At 41.8% G+C, this 11,777-nt stretch overlaps 1 protein-coding gene across 1 annotated transcript; it reads left to right on the forward strand.

Annotated features, from left to right (window-relative positions):
* Positions 1-6,407: 6,407 nt before the first annotated feature.
* LOC136428521 (histamine N-methyltransferase B-like) lies at positions 6,408-10,697 on the forward strand. Its single transcript, XM_066418105.1, has 6 exons — positions 6,408-6,535; positions 7,743-7,776; positions 7,938-8,129; positions 8,276-8,376; positions 9,285-9,498; positions 9,910-10,697. The coding sequence occupies exons 2-6, from the start codon at positions 7,770-7,772 to the stop codon at positions 10,272-10,274; spliced, it is 879 nt and encodes a 292-aa protein (XP_066274202.1). The 5' UTR covers positions 6,408-6,535; positions 7,743-7,769; the 3' UTR covers positions 10,275-10,697.
* The last annotated feature ends 1,080 nt before the right edge of the window (positions 10,698-11,777 follow it).

Below are 11,777 nucleotides of genomic sequence, written 5' to 3' on the forward strand. Positions count from 1 at the left end.
TAATTGTCATGTAACGTTAGATTTGCTACAACTTTAGCAAACCGGTAATGTAGCGCGCGAAAATTGAGCTTTACAATGAAAAGCGAGCATAATTTTTCTGTTGGTGTTTATATCCATAGTATTTGCCCATGAACAATATTCCGGACAACAGCCGTCAAAAACGCCCTACAGTTCACGTGGTCAGTCCTCGGCTACATGGCAGTAGGAACATGGCAGTGTGCACTCACTACACAATCTAAGCGCCATTATACTTGTGGATTTTACAATAAAGATGTCGTTGCAAATAAGATGGTTCAAACAATTTCAACAAAAGTGTGACGAATTGTCAACAAATTGGTGCTGTGACGGCAGTCTCGAAAAACAAAAGACGGCGTTTGTTTACATTCAGGGATTAAAGCGTTAAGATACTAACGTTACACCAAGGAGGTTCAAAAGAGACCGACACAGGACGTTAACTTAAGGTCTCACACCAGATTTTCTCTGTCTTGCGAGATGCGAGACGCGAGCGGATCTCGAAAGGTTCAGTACAGCCCTCGAGATATGCATCATGTTTCGCGGGACTATCCAGCGGGACGTCCCGCACTATCCTGCGGGACGTCTCGCACTATCCTGCGGGACGTCTCGCACTATCCTGCGGGACGTCTCGCGGAACTTGATGCATATCTCGAGGGCTGTACTGTATCTATCTTATCTAACCCCTTCAAACATTTCATCAATACTGTATGTTCGACCTTCGAAACAAAATGAATTTTAGATGAACTGAACGCTTCAACAAACCGTTTTGCAAAGTCAATGTTAGTGGAACATTAATTCGACTTGGTAATACGTAGTTTAGTTGTTCAAGCTTTCGGATGTACTTGTTTTTAAAGGAGGACGTCTGGAATGAGTTGTGAACTGGTCGGAAACTGATTGGGAATAAGGCTGATTTTTAAACAAGTACATTCGAAAGCTTGAATAGCTATAACTAAAAACTGAAAATGTGTGCGACTAGTCAAAACTTGAATAGCTACAACTAAAATCGGAAATGTGTGCGACTAGTCAAAGCTTGAATAGTTACAACTAAAAATTGAAATATGTGCGACCAGTCAAAGTTGGACATTTAGACACGAGCCCCGATATGCCTGCGCCCTTCTAGTAGGTTACCGCATTGCACCTGTGGCTTGGTCTATTCAGTCGTGTGCTAGTTGCTCGTCCAGTTGACGGTAGTAGTAGTAGAAGTAGTAGAAATCTTTATTTTCCTTGGATGGCCCTGTCGGCCTGTACAACTATATACATGGCCGTTCGTCCCAGAGGTCCAAGTGGAGGGGGGTGTCACGGGAAAATATTTAAATAAATGAATAAAACGGTATTTCAAAACATCTCCTACTTTGTTGATCCTCTTTTTGCTTTTCAAAGATTAATTGTAGTATAATGTGCCTAATTCAGGATTTCATTCCCCACAAGTAGACGTTTCCATCTGTTTGAATCACAATGTTTGAAATTACTTTGTCTGTTTCCTGCCTGGAATACCTAGAGCCGGCGTCACAATTCATGCGAACGTCGGCCAAATATTAGATCGCCAGAAGCTCGCCGAATTTCAAAATCTCCCGAGCGTCGGCCGTATTTTTCGCTAAAAATCTGCCCCGTCACAAATTGGACGGGGCTCGGGCGACGTCCGGCGAGCACTAATAATTGAAAATCCCCCATGAGATGGTACCATCTCTTGGACACGGACGAAATCAGAATCGACTAACCTGGTAAAAATCCAATATTTGGATTAACTTTGATTTCTAAGTTGTGGGAATATGTAGGGCATGAGTGGACGGGAACAGTAGATATAATAACATAAACAGGAATTTTGTGATAGACGCAATCAAATGCTACCAAAGGAAATGGGTATTTCGGCCGAAGTACGGCCGACGTCCTGTCGATTACGCGGGCTTCGGGCGATTTTTTGGAGCTCGGCCAACGTTCGCGTGTCACTGGAAGCTGCGCTTAAATTCAGCGAGGCCTCGGCGGCGATTTTTGAGCTAGGAGATCTCGTCAATACGATGCCCGTAGCTCGCCCGAGCAACGGCCAACACTCGGCCAATAGTCGGACGGCGATTAATTAGACCCGTTTTTTGTCGGTCGGAGGTCACTCGAACTCTTCGGCCTCGTGCGAACCTCGCTCGGGCTTCGTACAACAATCAGACGACCATCGTCGGTGTTCCGTCCGACTCATGAAAAGTAAGGCGTGCTTCGGGCCAGCGTTGTGCTGATGTCGGCGAGAGCTTGGACGGGCTTCGGCCGAACTCCTTCTTATTATCTTCGCCGAGTACTACAGTACTCGGGGTAGATTATGTTTTCGGTTGAGCCAGCTGTTTGGTGGGTCTGTATGTATGTCAAGAGCATAACTCAAGAAACCTTTGATGAATCTTTATGATTTTTGGTAGGTGTGTAGTGGTTGTGCAAAGGAAGGTCAAGTTCAAACATGGTTTACCTTGCGTTTTTGAACAGTACTGCAGCGGACTTTTAATTTTTGTGCGTTTGTATGTAGGCGAAAAAAGTGACGGAAACGTTGATGGATCTTCATGATTTTTTGCAGGTGTGTAGATGTTGTGGAAACAGAGATCAAGTTCAAAAATGGTTCTCCTGGCATTTTCCGTTGGTACTGCAGCGGGCTTTGTGTGGATGTGTAATTCTTGTGGACAACATAACTCAAGAAGCTGTTGATGGATCTGTATGATATTTAGAGGATGGGTAGGGTTTACGGAAAGGAAGGTCAAGTTCGATAATGGGCCTTCTAGCGAGTACCTAAGGTACTGCAGCGGAGCTTCAAAATTTAGTGGCATATTTTCTGAAAGTGCTATGGTCATGATATTTGTGTGGTAGATAGTTCATGCCACAAGAAGTAAGTTCTGTAAGTTTGGGCCCCCTAGCGGCTTGTTTAGAACTGCAGTGGGTGTTTTTGTTTTGACATTCGGACACGTATAACTTGAGAAGGGGTGAAGAGATTGTCGTGAAGTTTTGTATGTGGAGAGCTCAGATGGTGCTTTACACAATCGATGTCTAATTATAGAAAACAGGAGCTAATCTGCATAATTAGTAAGGATAATTGTAAATCCATTACATTCCATAATGGGGCGTATGACAGTGTTCCCGAAACAGGCCAGCAGAAGGCCTTGCCTAGAAGTGTAAATAAACAGATGGTGTACATAAATAAACAAATGGGGCAGTCTCACTACAATTCAAACAGATGTGTGGGTCCGGTTTTTTTTAAACTGTTCAGTTTCTGCGTTTTTGTCAAACACACGGTTGGAGACATAACGGAAAGGGAACCAAATAGAAAGCCTTACAGAACACCTAAAAACATGTGAATAACCAGCCGGACCAACTCCTCTGCTCAGAGAGTACACTGCTAGGTATTACCTAGCACTGTATGGAAAAGTAACATGTACTATGTCTTGTATGATATGGAATAAAGATTTATTCTATTCATATATATTGACTACCATCTAATTATAACTTTCAATTTTTTTGATGACCAGTTATAACATATATCAGCACACTATACACATATACTAGTCCTGTACCACCAAATGAGTTTCATCCCCATCTAGACTGGACTCATTGCCCCCCCCCCATCATAACTTTCAAACGGCATGGTGTATGATCAAGTTTGCAGGGGGTGATAAGCATGTAAATATTAATCACTCTCCACAATAAGCCTCGATTATTTGGCGAAGATAATGTGTTCGTGGAACTCTAGTTTTCTAATGTTATCCTCTACTCTCTACATGGTATTCGTAACATCGTAATGTGTACACCTATACTGTAAAAAGTATTAGCAGTTTGTTTATCATTTTGAAACCAGAACCGTTTGTATATAACACATCTTCTGTAATTTGATATACAATTTTGCAATAACAGTAGTCTTTTTTATGGCAGGACTTCCTTGGAAATCAGGTGGCTTCAATTGTAGGACTAATGCTAGATTGTGAATAGATATGACTGAGTCACTCACATATGCGCCACTCAAGCAACGTAACTGGATACAATTTTGAAACAGTCAGACGTTTCAGACAGCATCCGCTGTTTTCCGTCAGAGACTAACGATAGGACTGGGAACTAGGTTTTACTCACATATGGTTTAGCTGTATCACTACACGAATGGAGTAGCTAGACTGGACAAAACAATTATAATGTCTTTCGTACTAGCAGTCCCTTGAATATGCTTGTCATATATCAAACCGATACTGTACATGCATTTACGTTCACGTGGTTTTTATTTCGTGCTAAGGCAAAAATGGGGTGTTTGCGGTAGGTTTAAATTCGCGGCAGCGCTATAGTCACATACTGCTACAGTATTGGACAAACATGTTCACGATTCGTGGTGAAACGGTCGCCGCAAAAACCGCGAACATAAAACCACCGCGAACATTTCTGCATGAGAGGAAGATCCCTACCTCCTGGCATCCCCATCCCTTGTGACAGTGGGTAAAACTGGATATTGTTCTGCCTGGCTGGGAACTGCAAAACAGAAAGAATATCATGAGCCTGCATGCCCTTTTTCGTAAGGCGTAATTCAGCCTTTTTCGTCTTCGTAATCCGTAGGCAGTCGCCCCAAATCAACGTAATTCGTAATCAGTACATTAGCCGTAACACGTAATTGGTCGCTTTCTTTCTAGTACGTAAACCGTAACAGTTACCTTTATGCAACGTAAAGCGTAATCCATCAATTGGTAGTAAAGCGAAGGCTGATTTTAAAATGGAACAATCCACAAGCAAGCGCCTCCCATTATCAGGTCCGCGCGTCACTCTCATGTCAGAGGTGACTCACAATAAGCTCCAGAGCGACCAGACAGGTTCTGCTTCATTTCATGCAAGAGTAATACCGTGGCGGATCATCGATAAGATATCTCTGACATTGTCATCCGATTTGTGCCTCACAGGTGGGAATACATTTACTGTACAAATTCTAGATCTCTGAGGAATGTTTGCATTGCGACATAGCAATTTATATAAATATATATATGTTATAGTTACACTTTTTTTCATATTAAAAGGCATGTGCTGCCATTGCTGCTAACTCACGGAAGATCAGACCAGTTTTCCACGCTTTCTGACAGGCTTTCTCGCACTGAATGCTTCTTCAGGTTTTCAGTTGCCACACGTTATGCTCAAAAGTTACGAAAAAGTTGTTCCGACAGTTATTCATTCGGGTGGAAAAATACATATACGTGTCGAGGTGGGGTAGGAATGGGGCGGGGTAGTTGGTTTGGTAGGTAATGGACGTGACCAGATTTATCAATTACAGTCACTGTCAGTGCATTTGTCATATCAATTTGGTTGAACGTTGCCGCACGAAATTAGTGTCTGATACCATGTTGTCATTGGAAGAGCCATGACATTGTGCAATGAGACCGTATTCCTTCAAATATTTGTTGGGTTAGGAGAACTTCAATGTATGTGATAGCACAGGTCCCTCTATAACGTCACATTATTATTTCTAAATACACGAAAATAGAAATATCCACCATAAAAGTTTTTCATTCATAAAGCAAGCTGTGGTGTTTATCGGGCTCAAATGTAGCCTCCCATTTCAGATGTGACGTGAAAGTTCGTAGTTCAATAGTGCTACTTATTATACGTTAACAAACAGGTTAGACTCCATTTGATACAGAAGTCATTGCGTGTGACCTCACGCTAGTCTAGACTTCGTCATTATCACTCATGCGTTTAATGCAAAGAACTAAATTAAAGTGCTTTTCAAGTCATCTCCAAGATGCTAAATATCACCGGCTTTGACGCAAGCTAAGAGTTCAGCCGCTAGGTGTGTGAGTTTTGACTCAGAATTTAGAGTAGGGCGTAGAGAGGCTGACTGAATTTAGCGTCATATGTAGCTCCGGAATTTAGCGTCGAGCGTTCTCGAGACGCCCCCATGCAGGCCCCTATCAGGGAGGTGTCCGCAAAAGTAGGTATTCAACATAACATCAATAGTTTTTACGCAGAACTAGATAGTTGAATCTTGTGTAGAGTCTTGAGGCCTGTTGGGAAGCCTCATGATTTAACGTACTTCGTAATCAGCTCTAAGAATTTAACGTAATTCGTAATCGGCGGCGACAATGTTGCGTAATTCGTAGTCACTACTCCCCCATGCAGGCCCGGGCCTGCATGCCCTTTTTCGTAAGGCGTAATTCAGCCTTTTTCGTCTTCGTAATCCGTAGGCAGTCGCTCCAAATCAACGTAATTCGTAATCAGTACATAAGCCGTAACACGTAGTTGGACGCTTTCTTTCTAGTACGTAATCATAAACCGAAAATAAAAATTACCTTTATGCAACGTAAAGCGAATACATAAATTGGAAGTAAAGCGAAGGCTGATTTCAAAATGGTCCAATCCACAAGCAAGCGCCTCCCATTATCAGGTCCGCGCGTCACTCTCATGTCAGAGGTGACTCACAATAAGCTCCAGAGCGACCAGACAGGTTCTGCTTCATTTCATGCAAGAGTAATACCGTGGCGGATCATCGATAAGATATCTCTGACATTGTCATCCGATTTGTGCCTCACAGGTGGGAATACATTATTGTACAAATTCTAGATCTCTGAGGAATGTTTGCATTGCGACATAGCAATTTATATAAATATATATATGTTATAGTTACACTTTTTTCATATTAGAAGGCATGTGCTGCCATTGCTGCTAACTCACGGAAGATCAGACCAGTTTTCCACGCTTTCTGACAGGCTTTCTCGCACTGAATGCTTCTTCAGGTTTTCAGTTGCCACACGTTATGCTCAAAAGTTACGAAAAAGTTGTTCCGACAGTTATTCATTCGGGTGGAAAAATACATATACGTGTCGAGGTGGGGTAGGAATGGGGTGGGGTAATTGGTTTGGTAGGTAATGGACGTGACCAGATTATCAATTACAGTCACTGTCAGTGCATTTGTCATATCAATTTGGTTGAACGTTGCCGCACGAAATTAGTGTCTGATACCATGTTGTCATTGGAAGAGCCATGACATTGTGCAATGAGACCGTATTCCTTCAAATATTTGTTGGGTTAGGAGAACTTCAATGTATGTGATAGCACAGGTCCCTCTATAATGTCACATTATTATTTCTAAATACACGAAAATAGAAATATCCACCATAAAAGTTTTTCATTCATAAAGCAAGCTGTGGTGTTTATCGGGCTCAAATGTAGCCTCCCATTTCAGATGTGACGTGAAAGTTCGTAGTTCAATAGTGCTACTTATTATACGTTAACAAACAGGTTAGACTCCATTTGATACAGAAGTCATTGCGTGTGACCTCACGCTAGTCTAGACTTCCTCATTATCACTCATGCGTTTAATGCAAAGAACTAAATTAAAGTGCTTTTCAAGTCATCTCCAAGATGCTAAATATTACCAGCTTTGACGCAAGCTAAGAGTTCAGCCGCTAGGTGTGTGAGTTTTGACTCAGAATTTAGAGTAGGGCGTAGAGAGGCTGACTGAATTTAGCGTCATATGTAGCTCCGGAATTTAGCGTCGAGCGTTCCCGAGACGCCCCCATGCAGGCCCCTATCAGGGAGGTGTCCGCAAAAGTAGGTATTCAACATAACATCAATAGTTTTTACTCAGAACTAAATAGTTGAATCTTGTGTAGAGTCTTGAAGCCTGTTGGGAAGCCTCATGATTTAACGTAATTCGTAATCAGCTCTGAGAATTCAACGTAATTTGTAATCGGCGGCGAAAATGTTGCGTAATTCGTAATCAATACTCCCCCATGCAGGTCCTCACAGAGAACTTCGACACCGCCATGGCAGGTATGGACATTTCATACACATTTACTGGATGCATTATACGTTTTGAACAGTCACTACCCACAGTGTATAGCTAGCTATGGCCTTCAGGAAATCATGACGCAATCTACATGTAAGAATGAGCAACGTTTACATGTCCTGACAAGTGAATTGCATTCCGACAGGGTTGCTGAAGTTGGGATATTTGCCGAAACTCTCTCCAGGGCGGTATTTGGCACCATTTAGAGCCTTTATTTCGCCAGTAGAGACTCGGGGGAAAGATAGTCTCCAGCTGTTGTACGGATCAAAGGTTCCAGACTCTACCCTGTGTGAGCCGGGAGCCGACCTTCGTGTGCTGGGGATAGGGAGTGGATCAGGTGAGACCGCCATGTTGACCTTGTGACGTCAGTGTCAAACCGGATAGAAATTAATCGTTATTGTCCTGCATCTGTTTTAAGTCCTGCAGCTCCCCAAAAGAACAATTAAAAACACAACAATTGAAAATTACGTAATGCCTTTTCAGGAGATGTTGACAGCATCATGTTAAAGAAGCTTTTGCAGCGCCACAGCAGTGTGTATAACAGGGTTGTGGAACCGTCGGGAGAAATGCTCGCACGATACAAGGTGGGAATCATCTGTACTTCTGTTTCATCCATATTCAACAGTTTCAATGCAATACAAATTGCCAGACAAGTGTGACTATAGTTCCATGACCTCATACCTTCCCAATGTAATTTTGTTTCGTTACGACTATGGAAGTCACCTAATTTGCATGATATATGGCTTAAAATGCTCAATTCTACATAACTAGCAAATGTCACATAAAATGAAATCTCTATCACTTACCAATACGTTTGTGCAGCCTTTGCACATAATTGATATGCAAAGAAGTCTTTTGTTATAATTTATGAATAGATCATCTCCTCTTTCCAAATGCCAAATCACATATGTTGCAAATGTCCTTCTTCAGGAAGCAAATGTAATAAATTTTCTCATTAATTATGCCAATGTCAAAATTTACAGAATCTGTGTCTAATGATATTTACCTTTCTCTAACATACACATGTTGCTAGTATGATTATGCCGTCGGTACCACTAAGATTTCAAACAAGTGTTATCAATTATGGAAATAAGGTCATTACTTGTATCATCTATACCCATTAATGTTCCTCTCGAACCAAGTCACATATGTAATGAGTATGAAGATCCTATCATTTAGTCCAATTGAAATATAAACTTTCCTAATTGATTATGAAAATCAGGTCCTAATTTGCATGGATGATATACATTACGTTGGCCTTCATTACATGTCAAAATCCCTGAGAGAGCCGCAAACGCTACGCGAAACATAACATAGTGGAAGTAATCATTTGATGTGTGAGTGTGAAAATGTCGATTCATCCCAATGATCAAGTGTCGCTGTTTTGCCCAGGCTTTTGCTTTGCTCATACTAGCTCTAATTCATTACTTTGCCACACCATGGTTGCGAAAACATGTCAATCCAACAGTTTTGTGTCACTGTAACTCTATAGGCACTGGTGCGTGAAGACACGAGTCTCGGTGCTGTGAAGTTTGACTGGCGCCAGCAGACAGCGGAAGAGTACTTCCAGACAAAGGAAGACACAAAGTTCCACCTGGTCCACGCAGTCCACGCTCTGTTCGATGTGGAAGAACATGACGCCACCTTGCGGAAGATGTGGGAACAACTTTCGGACGGTGGCTACATGTTTGTTGCCATGCAGTCAGGTAAAACTAGCGGCTCTTGTTATTGAACGTTAAATATTTCTTCTGATAACAGCTGTTTCAATTTCCTTTGTCTCAAACACCCATCTGCTGGTGGTGCTGTCTCTCGCTACGTAACATTCATAACTTAATTGCACTGAGATGATTTGAACACGGTCGAATTTATGACTAAATGTGCAATACTCCAAAGTTTACGTTTCATCATGGGCTATCGACTTCATAGCCTTATATAGTTTAGAACGAATGTGCGTGTTAGTGAGCGTAACAGTGTGAGTATGTCGACAGAGACTTTGATCGGGATCTCTAACGCCAGAGCCATCTCAATCTCTACCCTAACATATACAGATACATATGTATACTGTTACCCATACCAGATATTTTCTAAGCTGAGCAAACACACTTCCATATTCACAGACAAAGGTGACTGTCCAAGGCTGCGTAGCAAGTTGTGGGAGGAGTTCGGCCAAGGTGACCGTTTGAAGACGTCCCTTCGCACGTCCGGTGACGTCAAACAGTATCTTGACACAGCGGGCATCAGTTACGTCGCCTCAGAGGATGAAATCAGCGTCAACGTTACAGAGTGTTTTAGGGATGACTCCGAGACAGGAAAGTTGGTTCTGGAGTTTTTGACACAAACGCCTAACGTATCCAGCGAGCCAGAAATAAAATCAATGGCCCTGGAGTATATCAGGTCTAACTCGTCATTGGTTGATGGTAAAATCTACTTTAAAGCAATCAACGAAGTTATCCTGGCAGTAAAAGATTGTGCGAAAGAATAGAAAAGATCATTGGAATCTTTGGTTGCAATGTTTAACCAGACCATAACGTTGCTAATGTTATCTTGTACTTGTATCACGAAGCATAAATCTTTTAACATTCTGCATGGTGTGCTCGCAAGGTAAAACTAAATGGTAACTTTCAATCATAATAATGCCGGTCTAATCTATTGTTTCTGTAAACCAGTCATGTACGGGGACTAAGGTACGGTGATACCGTGATATGATATACGTATGGAACAGTGTGCATATGCATCAGTAATTAGTGAAGTTAGCTACCGTTTAAACTATCACTACCGTCATAAGAGTCAAGATTTCCACTAACAGATCAGACATATGTCCAACATGTACTGTGATATCAGACAGAAGAGTGTTGTTTGGAACTCCGTTTAACAATAACGTCAATTAAAACATAACGTACCTTCAGTTGTAAATTGACAATCTTTTTTGCTTTTCTTAATAGTCATGATTACAATTCATTGTGTATTTGCATTTGTATTTGTATTCATTGACAATGAAGACGAGTCATTACACGCGGTCAGCCTATGTGAGAAAGCAAGTAAAAAAGTTGTAAAAAACAGAAAACTTTCTATTGAAAAGTTGCTATTTGCCATCAGAGTTGTAGAACAAGCACTGAATGGTGGTTGCTAAGAGACAGGCACCTATAAATATTGGAAAATCATGTGATCTGAAGAGTCACATCCCCTCTAGTATACAGCCCTAAAGTATAGGGTGGCCCCTTTGCAGTGGGTATACATCTCGCTCTCAATTCCCAAGGGAGCAATTAATTCAGTTCATCTTTTGGAAATGATATCACATCCCCCCAGTGTATCATTTAGGGGGGGGGGGGTAATCTTTCCCCATCCCCCTTCTTTTGTTAACCAGAATGGCAGACGTCATTTCTTGAAAATTTTGGTCCATTTGGGAGACTTTTGGGCTAGAAGGAACAGGTAGGGTCTAAGCTCTCCCATTTTGGTCAAAATTTGTACGTTTCAGTAGTTTAGTTGGCGTAAGGAGATATCTTAGTGGTTTAGTTTCATATGCCCTGAGTGGACTGTTCCAGCCTGGAAGTAGGTCGAAGTTGAGGTTTGTTTTCTTCTGTCAGCTGTCCCGAGCGATCGAGCTGGTCAATTATCTGTTTTCTTTGCATGCTTCTAAAGTAGACAGTTGTGACTTTCTGGTGCATAAGAATGTTTGGGGCTTCCAATGTCAGTATTTACTTTTCTGAGCCCTTGTTTCAGTGCATTAAAGCATGGCTTCCTGACTGTGGTATCTGCACTACAGGCCTTTTGACGTGAAGGTCTGATCTAGCTGACACCCATTCAATTCCTGCTGGTAAGCTACTTGCCTGAATGTTTTGGTTTAGAAAACTCTAAATTCATGTAACTTCAACAATCAGCAAACTAACAAATTGGTTGATTCGTGCACTACACAGTAAGGTAAATAATATCACAGAGCTGCTACATTTTCAACAAAATGATGATGAACTAATGGATACTGAGAATC

The sequence above is a fragment of the Branchiostoma lanceolatum genome, chromosome 2, assembly GCF_035083965.1.
Source record: "Branchiostoma lanceolatum isolate klBraLanc5 chromosome 2, klBraLanc5.hap2, whole genome shotgun sequence".
Taxonomy (NCBI): Eukaryota; Metazoa; Chordata; class Leptocardii; order Amphioxiformes; family Branchiostomatidae; genus Branchiostoma; species Branchiostoma lanceolatum.

What these genes read in the sequence shown, in the direction of transcription:
- LOC136428521 (XM_066418105.1), top strand. An exon ending in GGGGATAGGGAGTGGATCAG is followed by an intron (nt 8,130 to 8,275) that starts GTGAGACCGCCA and finishes ATGCCTTTTCAG; the next exon opens with GAGATGTTGACAGCATCATG. An exon ending in GTTTGTTGCCATGCAGTCAG is followed by an intron (nt 9,499 to 9,909) that starts GTAAAACTAGCG and finishes CCATATTCACAG; the next exon opens with ACAAAGGTGACTGTCCAAGG.